The sequence below is a fragment of the Lagopus muta genome, chromosome 6, assembly GCF_023343835.1.
Source record: "Lagopus muta isolate bLagMut1 chromosome 6, bLagMut1 primary, whole genome shotgun sequence".
Taxonomy (NCBI): Eukaryota; Metazoa; Chordata; class Aves; order Galliformes; family Phasianidae; genus Lagopus; species Lagopus muta.
Window position 1 is genome coordinate 58,568,376 of NC_064438.1, and position 19,213 is coordinate 58,587,588.

The window sequence follows — 19,213 nt, forward strand, 5'->3', positions numbered from 1 at the left end:
GTTTCTTTGTCAGGGTGGGGAGGGCAGAAGTAAATATACCCATGTTTAACATGTATACACATGCCTGCACATGCAGGATGGTTTATTATGGCCTTTAAAATTTCCTAGTGGGGACAGTTCTCTATTCCTCTCCCTTTGCTCATTGAGCTCTCAAAGCTTTTGGCCTTGCTTACAATGCCTGTGTATACCTTCCACTAGAAGAAATCTCTGCAGCACTGCTTACTCAATCACCTAAAGATAAGGAGCTCCTCTCCCACACAAAAAGGCTTCTGCATTCTGGTGTGAGTTTGCACAGTGTTCATTTACACACCTTCAACATCAGCCCACATTAGTACCCAGTCCCAGGAAATGCATCTGATCAGCTTTACAGTCACAAGAAATCAGTGGGACTACTCAGATACCTTGGCATATGCTTACTGACCAGTAACAGTAGAACATAAGGTGGGCTAGAAACCAACTGTCAGATGAGATTCAGCAAGAGGACATCCAAGACCTTCCTGCCAGTGGAGAAAGAAGAGGCATATGCAGAAGGCAGAGCATTATTCCACCTGCCTGGCCATCTGAAGCAGGTGAGCATGGCCTTCAGCTGAGGGGAGCCCTACCCTGCAGGACTTGCTGAAATCGACTTTCTCTTAGTGTCATTTTCCTGTGCCGTTTCCATGCTGTTCTGTACTCCAAACAATCCCCAAGATCTGTGCAGTACTCTAAACACAGTATTGATGGGACCTTGCACATATGGAGCATGTTTTGCAGGATGACTCCTTGCTCCTTCAGGCTTCACTGGCATCAAAACAGAGCAGAAGCTGCTGTTTCAGACAACCAAAACAACCATGACCCAAGGCATGCAAAAGCATCAGATTGTTTTACCCTTATTCCTGGCCTTGGATATCAGAAGTGCAAACCATTACTGGTTTTAATTTTTACAACCTGAGAAGGCTCACACACAGCTGCCACCCTCCAGGTGTGACCCTGAGCTAAAGAACCTGCACTTTTTACCTCCAAACCCAATACTGGCCCTGCAACAGTCAGCTCTCATCCATACACAGCTGCTGCTCCAGCTGTACGCAGCACCATAAATACCCAAAGAAAATCAATTAACTGCCCTACTATTTCTTGTAAGCTTATGTTCTCTGTAGGCAGCCAGGATTACTTTTACTTCCTTACATAATCAACCTCTCCTCTCCTTTAGGGAACAAAGCAATAGCAAATTAGACATTCTCCATAGGAAGCTCTCCTGGGCCCAGCATGTAGAGAAAAAAAAAAAAAAAAAACAAACAAGCCTTGCTTTGCACTGCTAATGAGGTTTATTTATCACCTGTGAACACCTACAGCTTCCTCAACTACACGCTTAGAGCTCACAGCCCCCTTTTGCTAGAAAGGAGGAACTACACTCACCGAACTTCTTACAGCTCCTACTGCGCTTTCCCAAAAGGAAGAAATGCAAAGGCTTCGGCAGGTAAACGAGTGAAACAGGTCTCCTCGTCTTAAGGAAAAGCTTCACAGGCGTCTGAACCCATGACAACAGAGGAACTACGCGGCTCTCTCACTACCCTCCCCATCACCCAGCAGCAGCACCAGCTCTGCACACCGCTAACCCAAAGTGCCGCACCGGGGGCCGCCACAGCACCGCCTGCACAGAGCGAGCAGCCCCACAGCAGCTCTCTACCGGAAGCACTACCTAACCGGAAGCGGCGCTCTGCTATTTCACTTCCGCTCAGCTCCGCCATTTCCGTCCCGCGCCCTCTGACGTCACGCAGCCCCGCAGCCAATCGTCGCGAGGGAGTTCCAACTCAAATCCTCTCCTGTGCGCTGCGCGCGCTCCGTGAGCGGCGCGGGGCGGGGCGGGGCGGGGCCGGAGCACTGCTACGGTGGGACCGGGATCCGGGGAGCGGGCCGCGACGGGACGGCCCGCCGCCTCGCGCCGCGATGATCGCCACTCCCCGCCGCGGTGAGATGCCGTTCCAGGCGGTGTTCCTCAGCTCCGTCCCGGCGGGCACGCTCACCCCGCTGAAGGCTCTGCGGTGCCGCGGTGACGCCGCGCTCCTCCCGCCCGGCCCGGTGCTGCAATCCACGCTGCTGGATGGCGGCGGAGGCGGGCGGGAGCCGCTGGAGATCAGCGAGATTCGGCCCGGACCCGGACCGCCACCGCCGAAACGCCGCGCACGCGAGCCGCCCGCCCGGCAATCCCCGGCCGCGGCCTTCCTGAGGATGAAGATGAAGATGAAGATGAAGGGCGGCAGCAGCGACCGCATCCTGACGCCCGGCGGGCCCGGGCCGCGCCTTGCGGGCAGTGGGCAGCGCGGGGCCGCGGAGCCGCTCAAGAGAGGTTCGTAACGTGGGGCCGCACGGGGAGGCGATAGCGGCGTTCTGCCGGCTGTGTGTGTCGGGGGCGGGGGGGCTTAGAGCTGAAACGGCGGTTGGACGCGTTCCTTACCCAGAGGCTGTGCGGCCCGGCGCTGCTGCCCGGAGCTCTGGGCGTTCCTCTGTGTCTGAGTGGGCAGCCTGAGCTGCTGGCACCCGGCACGCGCAGGGGTGGAACTCGATGGTCTGCAAGGCCCCGCCCAACTCCTCCGTGCTGTGCATCTGCGATCTGTTTGAATCGCAGAATGACAGAACGGCCCGGGTTGGAAGGGACCTCAAGGATCACGAAGCTCCAACCCCCCTGTGCCATGCAGGGCCACCAACCTCCACATTTCACAGCAGCCCAGGCTGCCCAGGGCCCCATCCAACCTGGCCTTCAACACCTCCAGGGATGGACGGGGCATCACAGCCTCTCTGGCAGCTGTTCCAGCACCTCACCACTCTCACAGCACACAACTTCCTCCTGACATCCAACCTCAATCTGCCCTCCCTCAACTTCAAACCATTTCCCCTTGTCCTGCTGTTATCTCCCCTTTCCAAGAGTTGATTCCCCTCCTGTTTGTAGGCTCCCTTTAGGTATGGAAAGGCTGCAATGAAAACTAGGCTAAGCACTGAGCTGTACCTTGCCTGTAGCACAGACAGCTGCTGACTGATTGCTTTTGCTGGGAAGTTGTTGAGTGTTGCTGTGGAGATAGTAGTGCCCAAGCTTCATGTTTAGTTATTAAATAGCCTTCCTAAATCTCCTTGCTGCAACTTAAAGCCCCTCCTCACTGTCACTGTCACTGTTGAACGTGATAAAAATGAGTAACCTCTTATTTATGCAAAAAGTGAAAATTCTGCAACTTTCCTTTCTAACCCCAGTTTTCCAAAATGCCTGTTTCTATCCTGCATCATCCTGTTTGTATCAGTAATGATTTCTGAGTCCTTTGTTCCTCTGTGGGGAACTGCTGGTTAGACCTTACTACTACAAAATGGATCTCGCTTGCATTCAGATCTTACGAAATGTGTATTTTGCTTCTCCCCTCCCGCCCCACTGATTTTCTTCCCCAATTCCAAATGATTTTTTGAACTGTTGTTTCCAGAATTACCTTGCATTCGGATTCCTCAGAACCAGGCTGTGAAAATGCTGAACGTAGACCCCATTGTGTTGGAATCTCCTCAGAAGTTCTTCTTGCGTGTAAAGCAGAAATTGCAGCAGAAGCAGCAGCAAAAAGGTACTTGGTACTGCCTTTAGAAACACTTCAAAAGCTTGTGGGACTTCAGGACTCTCTTCTTGCTTATAATTTTCGTGTGCTATTGGCAGGATATTGCAGGGTATCATTTGCCTTTGTAGTCTGTGCACAGAGGAAGGAGGTGCGAGAAACCTGCAAGTCTGCCTTTTCAGCCCTGGGGATGGAGTTAAGACTTGCAGGCTGCAGGGCAGGATGCTGCCTGCTGGCACTGAAGTTTGACATCGTTTGTCTGTTGGTTTTTTTGTTTGTGTTTTCTTTCATGTGTGCACGTACTGAGCTCATGGTGTTGTGGTTAAGAACTCTTTATAAATTAGGTGTGACAGTTTGGTACCAGAATTTGGAATGGAAATCCCATTCCACCAAATGGGAATTTGATGGAAATATCCTAAACTTTTTCTTGGCTAAGTCTTTTCCCCACTCTGTTGATTTTAATACGTAAAAAGAAAAAGCTTGGTTCTCTGTTGAGAAAAGTGGAACAAAGACTCAGGGAGCTGCAAGCCGGTGAGCCTCACATCTGTGTCTGGGAAGATCACAGAGCAGATCCTTCTGAAAAAGATGTTCAGTGAGGGAGGAGGAGGTGATCTGAGATGGCCAGCACAGCTTCCCCAAGGGCAGGGTGTGCCTGAGCCACTGCTGGCTTCTGTCCTGGGGCGCTGGCACCGCTGGGCAGAGGAGGCAGCCGATGTGCCAGCCTGGAGTTGTGCGGGGCCTTGACGCGGTCCTGCAGCGCATCCTTATCTCTGAATTGCAGCAATGTGGATTTGAAGGTGGACTCTTTGGTGGGTTAGGAATTGGTCAGGATGCTGCAGCCGTGAGGCTGTGGTCAGTGGCTCTGTGTCTGTGTGGAGGCAGCCGCAGGCGCTGTGCCCAGGGGTTGGCCTGCCTTGGACCAGTGTTCTTCATCAGCACAGGCGGTGGGATCGAGTGCACCCTCAGCATGTTTGCTGATCACAACGAGCTGTACTTCTCACTGGTACCTCATCTAAATCTACCCTCTGTTATTTTAAAGCTTAGGATTCCCTGTATTCATTCTTGTTCTGTGTTGTTTCTTGAGAGCAGCTCTGTACGTACGTATGTTGTATCGTTCTTTTCCTATAATGCAAACCAAGAGAATGATGCACGGCAAAGACAGTGTTGTTCAGCTTCAAAACAGCAGTTAAATTAGGGGAAAACTCAGAAACCAATGTCTGTAGCTCCCAGCATAGCAGTAGCATGGGTAGAAATCAAGGTCTTGAAGTTTGGAAAGAAGGATGTCTTTGAGATTCTGTTTTTTATGGGTAACAGAACCTTTTCTCTATAGGAGGAAAGGTAAGTATGCTAATAGATGTGTACATCAGCCTGCTTTTAGGGGAGGGTGGAATGCTTATTTGTTGATCTGTGATGAAAATCTAGTACAAACAAGTTCAAAGAAGTGCTTGCTGTGAGGATTGGCAGTTGAATTAGTGCTTTCAGAATAGTAGTGCTAACCATGAGAACATACTTCTATTAACATCACTAATAGCCTTTTTTCTTTTTTTTTAAACAGCAGATCCACCACTTCCAAGCCCAAACAAGCAGAATGTTCCTCCTCCCCCAGCTGCAGAAAAGCCAGTAATCGAATCTGCTTGTGGTGAGCTGCTCCCCAATGCTCAGACAGCGTTTGTGGCTGCTGCTAAGGACAGTGAGGATAATTTCCTTGTGGAATCGATGGATGCTGATGATGAAATGTCTCTAAATACAGTAGCAAGTACTGTGGGTGTCCATTGTACCCCTTCTGACCCTGGGGATCAGCTAGAAGGAAGATGTGGAAACAGAGAAGCAAAACGTACTGAGCAGGAGAAAGGACGGCTGCAGCCGAGCAACCAGCGAGCTGAGCACAGAGCAGAAAAGATACTGGAGACTGCAGCTCAGAAACCCACACAGCACTTCTGCAGCGTTGTGCTCTCTCCTCATAAAGCCAGCGTGCCGAGGAAGCAGAAGCAGAAAGAAAACTGTAATGGCCCTTTGGATAAAGCTCGGGCAGGTCAGATCGCTGTCACAGCCAACAAGGAGGTGGGAGAACTTACTGCCTTGTTACATCCATAGGGTAAAACTTCCCGTGGGCTGCCTGTAGCTTGTGTCATGTTTTTCTGTCAGAAGTAATGAGTGCACAGCTGAAACTGCTGGGTGTGACTCTGGGATGGAGTCCACCTTCCATGCAGCAGCCCAGACAGCGGGGAGGGAGCAGTGCTGGGGTGCTGCCCTACGGCACCCAACTGATATCTCACACCGTGGGACATCGCAGCAGCAGTGGGAGCCGGGGAAGGAGGAGGGGAGCTCTCATTATGGCAGTGTCCTCCAACACTGTGCTACATCAGTTAAGGCTCTGTTTCCTAAGGTGTAGCCGAGTGTTGCTCGCTGATGAGAAGCAGAGAGTAATTTTCTCCTCTTGCTTCTGTACAGTTTGTGTTGTTTTTTGTTGTTTGTTTGTTTTTTAATTAAATCAAGCTGTTCTTTAGCTCAGCCCACAAGGCTTCTTTCACCATTTGTTTTCCCCCTGTTTTTTTGAGGTGCCGTGGTGAAGCTGAGCAGAGTAAAACCTCCTCAGACTGTAGTGGTAAATATTTTCCTCTCAAAAGACTTCATTTTTTTTTCCCAGATGAAGGTTTGGCTGGTTTGTGTAAAAGAAGGCTTTTTCCTTTAGTGTTCACAAGCTGCAGTCTGGGCTCGAAGAGCTTTCAGCTTGAAGGGATTTTCTGTGAGATGAATTAAATACGTTCATTGCCCCACTGCTGTGATGTCCCATTCACATCTTTTTCTCTTCAATAAGCACTTGGTGGTACTTAGAGCTTGCTGATTCGATCTCGAGGAAAGCAGTGTGTTGTGAAGCTGAACCTCAGCAGTGAGCCTAGGAGCTCCCCAGGGGCTGTGCTTTTGTGGTACCCATGAGACATTTCAGCCCAAAGTGATCTCTTAAAATATGAAGGTTGTGCACAGTGAATGTCCAGCAGATTTTAGTATTGGACACAGTCATTTTAATGTGCTGAATTTTAGTAAGAATGTAGCTAATAATTTTATTTTCTCATGACAACTTGTTTTTGTGAGCGGTGCTCTGAGGAATGATGGTGTGTAAGAGGGATGGTGTGCTGGTGGTGCTTTTTGAGGAGGGCTTTTTGGGTTTGCTAGGAGCCCTGGCCAATGAGTTTGACTTCCAAAAGCCAATGCTAAGTTTCTCAAAGAGTTTGTTTGAAATTCATATATTCTGCTGTGATCCAACTTGCTTGTGATTCTACATTTATGCATTTAATGGCTGGTTTCAGGTTTTTTTGATCTGCAAGATGATTCCTAAATAGATTCTCAAGCTGTACAGGAGTTGGTTTCTACTTTGCCAGCACATTGCAATGTTACATGGCTTAGTCTGATACAAGAACCGTGGCAGATCTGATCTTCTTTTTCCCCACAGAAAAGAATCTGCCTTTCCAGGTGGCGCATTAAAGTGATGAGCGGTAACACTGCAGTGTGCGTCGAAGGAAAGCGAAGGTAAGGCCAACATTTCTGATTTAAATGCAGCGTGAGGCATGTTGGAGGCTTTGCAACATCTCAGCCCTAGAGCTGGTCGCATCCCTTGAGATGTGGAGATGAGCTCGTGGGTTTGCAGTACCTTGGTCGCTGTTAGAATTGGTTCCACGCAGTTCTGCTGCCTGAAGGTCTGAGGAGAGCTCTGCTGTTTGTGGCACGTGAGGCAGGTCAGCATTTGGGCCGTTTGCCCTTAGTGCTGCTCTGCAGCTCTGTTTACTGCTACAAAAGTGTACTTAAAACATCCCACGGAGGTTCTTTTTACCTTAATGCTCACTTTTATTTCTCACTGAGAGGTTCCCTAACCACTTGTTAATCTCTAATTTTTGCATGGACTGGAGCTCCTTCTTCAGTTATTGTCTTTTAAATAGAAAGGTAAGAAATAAAATACTCCCACTTAAACTGGACTTGTATAATAGCACCTCTATAAACTTAAACTGGACTTGTATAATAGCACCTCTATAACATCCACGAAGGTATCACTGCAACATGGAGCTCAGTGGAGTCCTTTAGCCTACTTTGATTTTGCAGCCTCATGCCAGGCATGTTCTGTGATGAACACTTGCAGCAGTGGCAAGTTTTATTCTGTCTATATTGTTTTATTTTATATTCTTTTATTTCCTGTCCAAATATTAAATAAGATGTCCAGAAAATCTTCCAAGCTAAGAAAGGAAAACCCAGCACTTCCTACCAGTGTCTGTGTGACTCATCACATGGGTAGTACTGTTACACTGGTGTGGGATAACAATTTCTTGTCTTAAATTCCTCCTCTAATGAAAATTGTGTTGGTTTTTTTTTTGTGCATGTGTGTTGTTAATATTATTTATCTTTTCTTAGAGATATGAAGGATATGTTATGGCATAGTAATGCAGTTGTAGAACGTGTAGCTTACAACCAAGTTAAAACATCATCTGGCAATATTTACCTGCTACAGGGACATATAGATTCTGTTTGGATGAGAAAAGAAGGTAAGAAGATCATTCTTAAGGAGAGCTGTAGAATTATGGCTGCTTTCTGCTATCTTGCACGTACTGCCAAAGTGAATGTTGGTGTTACTCTGCAGTCTGGGCTCAGGGGGCTTTGAATGGAGCTGGGAGCTTTGCCCAGTCCATCAGTGCTGGGTGGGCTTCTGTTCCTGGCTCCCAAAAACTAGAATGCCATCTTGCTGATGTCTGCATCCTGTGGCCCTCAGTTCACTTCACCTTGACACACACAGTGCTTTCAAACTGGCAAAGTCTGTCTCTCTATATTTAAGATGCCAGTGAGTTTCTGAGGTGCCTACAAACAGATCAGACCGAGTGCTATTTCTGTGTTTCCTGATAAAAAATATTGCTCAGCTGTGCTTAATGCCACTTCTGTTTCACACAGGATTTTCCTATCAGTTCATCAAAAGATTTAACTTTGGGTTTTCCAAAAGGTGGAAGGAACACGTTGAGGAGTTACTCAAGGAATTAAGAAGGTAATTCCTTTGGCAATTGTTTAATACTCTCACAAGTATTAGTTGATTTTTAAGGATCTTATACTAGTGAAAGATGAAAGATTGTAGATGTGTTTATGGAGACTTTGATCCAGGCAAATTGTGGTTGCTTTGTTGGAAGAGTCACATCACAAATCACAGAACGGCCCGGGTTGGAAGGGACCCCAAGGATCACGAAGCTCCAACCCCCTGCCACAGGCAGGGCCACCAACCTCCACATTTCATAGCAGCCCAGGCTGCCCAGGGCCTCAGCCTCTCATTCTTCTTCATAACACTGCTTTGGATTGTTTCTGTTGAGATGGGATCAGCACAAGTGAAGGGCATTGCTGATTCAGTGCCTTGAGCCATGCCACTATTTAGCTGCCCTGTGAGTAGAGCTGAACTGTGCTGTTGGGTTTTGCTGGGATGGGGAGAAGACTTGGAGTCTGCATAGGTCTTTTATTAAAGGGTAACTGCTTGGGGTCTGTATGGGAACTGCTGAGTCATGGCCTGAACCTCTGATTGATCACCTGAGGGAGCAATGAATCAACCAGAGGAGCACAGGTGAAGGCAATTCAGCTGTGCTGCCTGGCTCCACCCCTCTTAGACTTATTTAAGAGCTGGCTGCCAGTGGGAAGGGGTCTCTTCTGGAGGTCTGCTCTGCTGGAGTTTGTGAGTGAGCCCAGGATAGGTGTAAGCCTTCTATTTATTTTCTTTTGTTATCATAGTCTGTTTTGCTTAACTCTCTTGTTTTGTGATTATAACATCCTAATATTCTTTGATTATACAGGTCTTTATTATTTTTTTCTTAAACTCTAAATCATTAGGAAAGAACACAAAAAAAGGATCAGTGAGGATAAAAATGATGAGAGTGACTCAGTGGTGGATACAGAGGAGGCGGGAAGTTCAGAAGAGTCACCAAGAAATGTAAGGAACCGTGGAACGAGGAACACTACGTATGAAGTGCTACCAAGGAAAGATGAGCACACTTGTGAGTCTTGGTAATCTTTTTCTCTAGGGAAGAAATGGATAGCTTGTGATAGCTTGGGTTTGGTGGCTTTGTTGTTTTCATAGAGCCATAGAATGGCCTGGGTTGCACAGGAGCACAGTGCTCATCCAGCTCCAACCCCCTGCTGTGTGCAGGTCACCAACCAGCAGCCCAGGCTGCCCAGAGCCACATCCAACCTGGCCTTGAATGCCTGCAGGGATGGGGCATCCACAGCCTCCTTGGGCAACCTGTGCCAGTGCCTCACCACCCTCTGGCTCCAAAACTTCCTCCTCATATCCAACCCAAACCTCCCCTGGCTCACTTTAAAACCATTCCCCCTTGTCCTGTCTTTTTAAAGCTTTTTCCTACCAAAGGATATCTTGTTTTGTGTTGTTAATTTCAGGCTGTATGGAAGATATAACAAACTAATTGTGAAAGTTGTTCTTTGTGTTTGCACGAGCTGCAATAGTAAGGAGCAGTGGCTTGTTCATGTCCTGGTTTGCTGGTGTATAAAAAGTAGATGTTGTTTGGAGTCTCTTCTGAGGGAAGGAAGCAGGAGCCTGTTTGGGTCTGTAGAGGCTGACACCAGTGGTTCCACAACTGTCTTTTCAGGCAGCAGCAAACTTGACTGAAGTTTTTCCTGGTTGCTGTATTGTATGTCACGCTCTTATCAGTCATTCTGGGATGTCTGTGGGATTCAGTCTCTCCAGGCTCCGTTCCTGGGACTCCCATGCAATGCTGGCCTGCACCCTTTTATGGCTGGCTTGATTTTAACTCCTTCCTTGGATCTGTTCCTGCAGCAGGTTTGTTTTATGGTATCTAAATGGTTTATTGCCAGAGCTGAGGAATAGTGATGTGCTAACAAGCATTGGGCATGGTCTGAATGGTTGTGGAAGAATTACCTCCTTTGGCTTTCTTTCCAAAGGAAACAACTGTAAAGCCACAACCCCATGGCCAACATTTTTTCTTTGCCCCTTAATGCAAACTTCATTACAGACACTAATAGCTTCTGGTTTTTGACTTCTTTTCTATATCTTGTCATAGGCTCCAGCAGGGCTTGTAAACTGTTGGTACTGTCATCAGGTTGTGTTGCTCCTACTATAACAACTGTTTTATTTTCTCATTACTTTGAAGGTTTGCTCAGTGTGACAACTTTTATCACTGTAATTCTCTGTGACTTTCAAGTTCTTCATAGCCTTGTAAGCAAAGCTAAAGGTGCACAGTGATGTGGTTTATAATTCATGAAGATGATTATTTCAGTCTTGTTCAAGTATGCTTATTTCTGACCTGCATGCTCGTAAAAGAGCATCATTACTTTGTGGTACATTTGTATTTTCCTTATCATCTGCCCAAGTTCTAGGGTTGTATCACAGAATCACAGGGCTGGGAGGGACCTCAAGGATCACGAAGCTCCAACCCCCCTGTGCCATGCAGGGCCACCAACCTCCCCATTTCACAGCAGCCCAGGCTGCCCAGGGCCCCATCCAACCTGGCCTTCAACACCTCCAGGGATGGACGGGGCATCACAGCCTCTCTGGGCAGCTGTTCCAGCACCTCACCACTCTCACAGCACACAACTTCCCCCTGACATCCAACCTCCATCTGCCCTCCCTCAACTCCAAACCATTTCCCCTTGTCCTGCTGCCATCTCCCCTTTCCAAGAGCTGACTCCCCTCCTGTCTGCAGGCTCCCTTTAGGTACTGCAGGCTGCACTGAGCTCACCCCGCAGCCTTCTTTTCTCCATGCTGAACAAGCCCAGCTCCCTCAGCCTGTCTTTGTAGTGGAGGTGCTGCAGCCTCTGATCATCTTTGTGGCTCCTCTGGACCCCCTATTCTGGTCCCTAAGTATGGTTGGTTTGTGGCTGGTCTTGATCTTGATAGAACTGAGCAGTCCTTTGATTCTAATTTAACAGGTTTAAGTACAAGGTCGCTCTTGTGCTTGTGAAGTGTGTGATAGTGAGTTTTCAGTGCAACGTTTGTGCAGAACTGAAGCTGGTTTCTCTTGCAGATCAAACACCACAACACAGACCTGCTCTGGACGGCTCCAGTGGGATCTACACTCGGAGCGGCCGCCTGGTCAAACCACCACTCAGCTTCTGGTGTGGGGAGCGTGAGTTTGTGGATCAGGAGCTGAACGTTACGATTCAGAGAGGTGGGACGGATTATCTGAGCATGGTGAGTGTCCTTTGCACACTGTGAGCTGTGTGTTTCTGTCAAATGCAGTAATAAATACATCAGCCACTTGGGCACGCGTTGAACTGGCGGGCTGCTCTAATGAGTGCCTGACTAGGTAGGATGTTTTGGAACCATAATAAAAACATTTTAAAGCAGAAAAGAATAAGTCTGAATTATCAAGTAATTGTTGCATGAGGAGCTGAGATAATATATGATTCCTTCTGGGAAAAATGGAACATTCTGGAAGGCCAGGAAGTTGTGCAGAGGTACTGCTTTGGGTTACAGAGGTTCCCAAGTAAAACACTTCTGTAGCGTAACATCAGGTCCCTGCCAGCATGGCAAAGCTCGCAAGGGACATCAGGGCTGTAGGCTGGGTTTTGCATCATCTCTGCTGTTCTCAGCTTTCCCTTTTCTGTGTAGCTTCATATTCATTAGGAGCAGATGTTTCCTCATTTCTTACACCTCGGTCTGTCCACGCGCTCCTCAGTTTTGATTGGGGTGGGTGATTCTCCTTTATTACGGCACCTCAGGCAACTCTGGCAGTGCTGTGGTGAGGGAATTGTGTGTGAAGGAAGGCAGCATTCTCTTCAGCAGCTGTTTTTTCCTGAAGGTGAATTGCCCATACGCACAGGCAGTGCACTAACTTGTCAGCAGCTCCAGCAGTGCGGCCGTGTCCGATTCACCAACAGGTCCTGGCTTTTGAGATTTTAACTGTTAGAGAATGGAGCTGGGGCTGGTGAGGTTGCCTCAGTCACAGGCACTCCTATGAGCACCTGTGTGCATCACACAGCCCTGAGGAGCTTCTGGGCAATGCAGGAGTCTTGACTCTACCCATCCTGTAAACATTTGGCTTTTCCAGAGCTGGCGTTGGTAGGCTGGGTATGTAAGCTGTAGCAGAAGTTTAGATTAAATTGTTTTATTTTGAAGATGTATAGTACTGAAAAACCTAAAAGAAAGACCAGTTCGCTCTCCAAGATGAAGGAAAGAAAGCATTCAACAAAGACAGTGGAAGAAAAAACAAAAAGTCAAGATAAAGGTAAGAAAAAAAAAAAGTTTTTGCTTGTTCTATCCGAAGTTATTGAGTGGATTTGGTGGATGATGAGCCGGGTGCTGCAGCAGTGTGGTGATGTCTGGCTGATGCAAGCAATTTATTTACGCCTTTAATTATCATTCACTTCTGTGAAGAGTTAGCAGAGTAACACTGATGGCCAGTTTCACAGCTCAGAATTGTTTGTAAACTGCTGCTTTGGTTCAGCATGGGGACGTGATCGTTTCTTTCCAGAAATCAAAGCAGTTATGAGTTTTATGTACTTAAGTTTCTGCTCCTGTGCTTTGGATCTCAGTATGCCTGATGTGTGCAACCTGAGGGAGCTGCATAGGCCAACATTCCCTGTGGGAACAAAGAGTGCAAGTACTGGAAGTCTCCCTTGCATGAAGGACCTGCCTGCTGCTGGCTGTGCTCCCTCTGAGCTGAGGAGGAGCATTTGCTCAGTCTAAATCCGCTGCTCAGAGCTGGCTTCATGCTGTTCTGAGTTGGGAGAGGGAGTATTTTCAGTGCTGCTCGTCTATTAGAGTGCAGTAATGATCTACCTGAAGTGTGTGATGTACTGACATCTCTTTCAGGGAAAGGTGAAGAAAAAAGAGTGAGTACTAAAAACAAAGCCACGTCCACTGGAAGCAGAGAGGCCAGGCGCTTTATTTCAGATGATGAAAGTGATCATGCAAGTGATATTAACAAAATTAAAACATGGCTTTCTAATAAGGTGACTCGCTTAAATGCTGAAGATGCAAACAAGCTTAACTATAATAGCAGAAACACAGGAACAAGAAAAGAAAAGACAGGAAAAGAATATGGAGAAGTGACTGCAGATCGGAACATGTACTCCTTAAGGTCAGCCCAAAAACCTTGTCAAGGTAAGCCTTTAACAGAGGAATCCTCAAGCAAAGATGGGGAAGAGGAATCCAGAGACTATATCCAGTTGAATGTCAGAAGGAAAAATAAACCTTTTTTGCCAAAAGAGGTGCAAAACTCTGAATCTTCGTCTGCCTGTGAAAGGCTGCAGGGCAGCACAAGCGAGGTGTCGGGCGAACGCCAGGCAGTGGCACACTGCACTGCTGCCTCCCATTCCATGCAGCTGAGGCAAAGGATACCTGCCTTCATTGCGAGCTCCGACTCCTTCACAGAAGAAACCTCTTCTGGTGAGGAATATCACATGAGGGAAAAGAGATCAGAAGCGTCCAACAGAAAAGCAAACGGTGCTGTTAATCAAACTGCCAAGCCTTCAGCAGCAAAACCGAGTGAAGCCAAGGGGGACAAGGTGCACCAAACTCTTGCTTTTTTTTCAAAGGCAGCTGATGACTGGTCTCAAAAGGAACTGCAGAAGCTGCACAGGCAAGTGGTTCCCTTGTCTTCAGAGGGCAAAGCCTCTCTCGGATAGCAGGAGGCATAATTTGGGTGCTGGAATGTTTGGTGGTCTTCTGAATTTGGATTTCTCAGGGTTTTGGTTTTGAAGCAGCCCCACGTTATTTTAGATTTCCTTCTGCTGTAATTCCCTCTTACGAAATACTTCTGGCTCACAAATTAAAAGAACAGTAGAATGAAGCAGACCAGGATTTCCTGCAGTAGCTGTGGTGTGTGTGAGCTTGCAGCAGCCCTCGCCTCTTCCACGTAATGCAGAGTGAGAGGAGCACAGTTAGCAGCTGCAATTTGGTGGTTCAGTGCTCCTCCACTGCTTTCCAAATATGCCTGCTTTTTTGTGAGACAGGCATCTCTACAAACAAAGCTGAAAAACACATTAACATGTATTATAGGAGTACTGATATATAGACAGTGAAAGTGGTCATATTTCTCTTCCCTGATGGGCTAAAACACTAACCATGTGGTGTTTGTGTATTTAGATCTTGTGGAGGGGAGACTAACACGAGGATATTCAATTAGCACATTGGACAATTACTTAATTAGCTACTGGGCAGTGTTTAATATACACGCAGTGTTGGAAAATAGCCAGGTTTGGCTGTATTTTTTGCTTTGTAAGGATGATGTGCGCCTCGTACCAGGCGTTCACATGAACAGCTGCATGTTACAGTGCCTCTGCTGCCTTCTGCACACCAGCTCTCCCCACGCAGTGCACTTGGGCACGCTGTTATTCTCAGGTGCGTGGCAGTGCAGCACAGATTCTCCTGTATGAAGAAGGCTGTGTTTCTGTTCTCTTGGCAGGGCAGTGGCTTCGTTTCCCAAGCACAGGAATGGTTTCTGGGTGGAGGTGGCGATGGCTGTCGGGTCTCGTTCTGCTGAGGATTGCCAGCGGAAGTACACAGAAGAACAGGCAAAAACTTCCCAGAGACCTGCCACAAAGAAAACCGGGTCAGGAAAGCCAGGACAGAAAGGTACTGAGCGCTTGGCTCTGACTATAAGTTGGTCTTTGCGTTTGGAATTTGTTATTTATTGTATAATGGGGGATGCAGCCATAAGCACACACACGCCTGATAAATAAACAACGAGCAGTTCTTTGTTTTATTGTGCTTGGATTGGAGTCCTGTAGTAAAGGAGGTTATCTTCTATACTGCAAAGGTTTGTTGCAGAGCTTGAGGGATGTTGTAGCAGAAATGCTGTCGCTGCCTGAAGCAGTGATGGAGCACCTGGTGGGAAGGCAGAGCCAACCAGGGGAGCTCAGGTGCCTGCAATGGAAGGTGCCTGAGTGATGGAAGGGCTGGAGCCAGGATCCTCCCCTTCCCAGACCTCACTGAAGGCTGGCAGTGCAGCTGAGGGCGTCTCTTGCTGGAGATCCCTGCATACCCAAGGGCTCCCAAAGATGAGCAGCTCTCTTCCTTCAGTTCTGCATCTATGGCTGCTGCCTTTGGGCTTGCTCTCATTTGCTGTATCCAAAGGCTTTGCACCCTGCTATTATCATCCCATTACAGATGTCATAAGAGACTGAAGCAGAAAGGAGAAGAAAAAGGGCAATTTAGAGTTTTTTCCAGGCAGACTTAACCTGTGTTCCTCGCCTAGGAGGAGGCAGCTGTTTATAAAGCTCTGCAGTAACTTTCTGATTAAGATGTAGGAAGGATTTATTTTTGGAAGTGTAAATTGTATGGAAATCCAAAGGACCGCAAAGAAGCTGTGAGAGGTTCCTCTGAGAGAAAGAACCTTATTGCTAGCACTGATCGAGTCTATGATTCCATTCTGTTCTACAACTCCATTCCATGATTCTCTGATTGCATCCAGCTAATTTAAGAGTATGCTTTGTAATTAATGTCTTAGAAAAAGTAATGCTTGGATTCACGTAGATAAGACAGAGCCAGTTGCAATAACTGCCAAAGTGGGAACCTTCAAAAGAAAGCAGCAGATGAGAGATTTCCTGGACAATTTGCCAAAGGATGACCATGATGATGTTTTCACTGCTACACCCTTTCAAAACAGAAGAGTGAGGGTAAGTAAATCTGGAAAAGCTGTACATATCCACGTGCTTCTCTACTGGTAGTTGAAGGGTGTGCTATGAGGCAGCTGGTCAGTGCCAGCAGTGTGAGTTGTGGTTTGGGGAGGTGAGGGTTACACACCTGATTCATTTTTGCAGTGCTTTGGTTGCTGAGAGGGAGAACATGGTGCATGGCTTCCTGCTGTTGTCTGTCCAAAGTGACTCCACTTAGTGATGCACGAGCCTTGATCTGGTACTGATCCAAAAGCAGAGCAACACGTGGCTCACTGAAATGCCAGAATTTAGGCACTGGTAGCTTCCTTGCTTTCTATAGACTGTGCTGTGCAACGGAGCAATCCCTGTGACAGATCTGTGCAGGCTGGCCGTGAGAATCCATGCATCCACATCCAAGACTTCCAAGATGATGGAAGTTCTCCTGTGTTTCTGGTGATGTGCTGCTCCTCTCTGAACCTTTTCAGCTCTCCTCTCTCCCTTTGAAATGGAAGGACCACAAGTTCCCTGAGAATCCTGTAATCTTCTTCCTGAGAATTAATGGTCAACTCTGAGCCTGGAATTTTAATCAGACTTTTTTCTTTTAATACGTGGTAGTAACCAAAAAAGGGGCAGCAAAATGTTGGGTATCTGCAGGAGCATTGAAGTGAGACCAAGCTGTCGGCTGGCCGCCCTGCGGCGTCCTCACGTACCTGCATTCAGCATTGCTGTGTCCTGCTGCTATCTGCATCTCAGGAGGGATGTGCAGTGGAGTCAGGAAAAGCATCTGCAGTGAGCAGAGGGATGGGGAGAGATTGCCTGCTGAGGAGAGAACAAACCTGGGCCTGTCAGTGTGGGGAGCAGGGGTACAGCTGGGGTGCAGCTGCTGGCTGCGGTCACTCTGAGGCGGAGTGGTGAGAAGCCTCTTATGCAGGCCTGGAAAAAGGGCAGATCTTTGAGTGCTCTGGTCTGTCTTTGTAGTTGCCAACCTTCCTGGGAAGCCATGACGAGGATGATGATGATGACTTTGCACTTACAAACAACCCCATCACACCTTCCTCAGCTGTCTTCCCTCTGGCCAAAACCCCTCAGTGTGAGCACATCAGCCCTGGTATGCTGGGACCTATCAACAGGTGGGAACTGCATGAATGCTGCTGTTCCTTTGCTAATGCTTTCCTTTCTCATTTCTTCTGAGAAAGACCACTCAGAAGGGATTAACCTCCAGTATGCAGAATAAAGGCTGCAGGCCTTAAGGTATTTGTTTAGAGAGAACTTCCATTTGACAGCTGTGCAGTTTGAGCTACTCAAGTAAGTGGGCAACTAAAAACACTGGCAATAAAGCTTCAGGCTTTATTGGAATAAACTGACACCCTCTTTAGTGAGAAGTGGCATTTTCATATAATGGTTAATGGACATTCTGGGAAGATGATAAAGCTTTTTGTCTGATACTTGCATTATGAGTTCTATGCATGTGATTAAATTAAACTCCTCTGCGTTGAGTCATACTCCAGGGACTGTTGCTATATTTAATTGGCCAACTGTTTTAAATAGCCCTGCTAATCTTCCTTCTGGACTGGAACTGTGTGTGCTGGCTGTAGCTGCACGTAGCTGATGCCCTGAGCAGAGCCCACCACTGCCACTGACCTGTTTGTTGATGCTTGCAGGAAGGACTGCGACAGACATGTGTTCAGGATGCAGAAAACTCAGGGCTGCAGGAGCAGCTGGGACAAAGTGAAGAAGCAGCAGGTAATGCTGGCTTCCTGCCTGTGGGTTCCACCTTGTAACAGTGCAGGTTCTGCTAAGCAGGAGGATCCCTGGCTCGCAGTGTGGGCACAGAAGGAGCACAGGACCCGTCTCCATTGACACCAAACTTCTGGGTTTTGTATCTGTGTACTTCAGAGAAGAATTACTTCTATTATGATTTATTGTCTTGATCAGACAGGCTGTCTTTTTCAGGGTCTGTGATTGCTTTTGGGTTCTGAGACCTTTCTGATGCTTTAAATTCCTGCTATCTTTTTCCTGTACAATGGGGGAGGAAGTGGGACTCCCCACCTTGCACCCTGAATTTGTGCTCCTTTCCTGTCCTTGGTAGTTCTGCCTCTTCTATGAACAGCCGTGATCCCAGAAGCAGAACAATGCCACTGGTTTAGCCAGAGATTTTGGTAGATGAGCACTTTAAATCTGGTGTGAAAATGTGGCATAGCAGTAGGGCAGCTGCACTCTAATGGATGCTGTGCCTTTCCTTCCCCCCCCAAATGTTTCCCCTTTCCTATGCTGCTGTCACTGCTGTCTGAATGCAGACCTTTCCTTTTTGGCAGGCTGGCCCTTTGCATGGCACACCAGCTTCAAGCAGAACCAAGTTCACCTTTGATAAAAGTAAGTGTGTTTTGTTTCTCCCTCACGTCAGCTTTACTCACCTTCATGCTGCTGCTGCTGTGTGGGTGTTCACAACTGCACTCAATCATTTTCCAGCATCCTGTTTCTCACAGGACCTTCAGCTGCCTTGCCAGCTCAGGCACACACACACTGATGCTGTCCTCCCTGTTTTTCATGTTGCAGAAGCACAGCAGAGCCCTGCTGTAGGGAAGCTCTTTGTGGCTGAGGCAGCAGATACATCAGATGAAGAACAGGAAGATTCCTATTTTTCTGTTTGAACTTCTGGAGGTTTTACTTAGTATTTATGAACTTGTATAAAAAAGCCAAAGGAGGAGCTTCAGCCACCTCTCTGATGTGCTCCTGTGTTCCTGCTTGAAGCTCATTTTGGCTGACCTGGCCTGCAGTGGAGCTGTGGTTGCAGCCTGTTGTCAGCTGGGTGCTGCTCAGCACTGAGGATGGCTTCTCCTGTGTGCAAAGTGGAACTTCCTTGCCCAGGTTCCCCCTTCCTTTGCCGTGTTTCTCCTGCTGAAGGCAGAGATGTGCTCCCATACACAGGTTTGCTCTAAGATAAAATCCAGGAATGTTGCTGTACAGTACATTTTTAATAACACAGTTTGTAATGAATTGAAAGTGCTTTATACTTTGAAATTTTTTTTAACATGAATGTAGCAGCAGTTTTATGAGCT

The 19,213-nt window shown here is 47.5% G+C and overlaps 1 protein-coding gene and 1 long non-coding RNA gene across 5 annotated transcripts in view; one reads left to right on the forward strand and one right to left on the reverse strand.

The window, feature by feature from the left end:
* LOC125695123 (uncharacterized) overlaps nt 1–1,510 on the reverse strand; it is a 145,812-nt gene extending 144,302 nt beyond the window's left edge. For all 3 annotated transcript variants that reach the window (XR_007377809.1, XR_007377808.1, XR_007377807.1), the window contains exon 1: nt 1,396–1,510. This is a non-coding gene — a long non-coding RNA (uncharacterized LOC125695123). The remainder of the gene's footprint in view (nt 1–1,395) is intronic.
* Nucleotides 1,308–19,151, forward strand: MIS18BP1 (MIS18 binding protein 1). Of its 2 annotated transcripts, none has more exons than XM_048949127.1 (16): nt 1,308–2,326; nt 3,444–3,575; nt 5,122–5,624; nt 7,015–7,091; nt 7,965–8,095; nt 8,496–8,586; nt 9,411–9,574; nt 11,579–11,745; nt 12,673–12,781; nt 13,369–14,137; nt 14,963–15,132; nt 16,033–16,175; nt 17,133–17,284; nt 17,816–17,897; nt 18,470–18,527; nt 18,711–19,151. In XM_048949127.1, exons 1-16 carry the CDS (start codon nt 1,516–1,518, stop codon nt 18,803–18,805), a joined length of 3,654 nt encoding a protein of 1,217 aa, XP_048805084.1. In that variant the 5' UTR covers nt 1,308–1,515; the 3' UTR covers nt 18,806–19,151. The 2 variants fall into 2 exon arrangements, with proteins under 2 accessions (XP_048805084.1, XP_048805082.1); XM_048949125.1 differs by having other exon boundaries at nt 1,313–2,326; nt 5,119–5,624.
* Nucleotides 19,152–19,213: the final 62 nt, after the last annotated feature.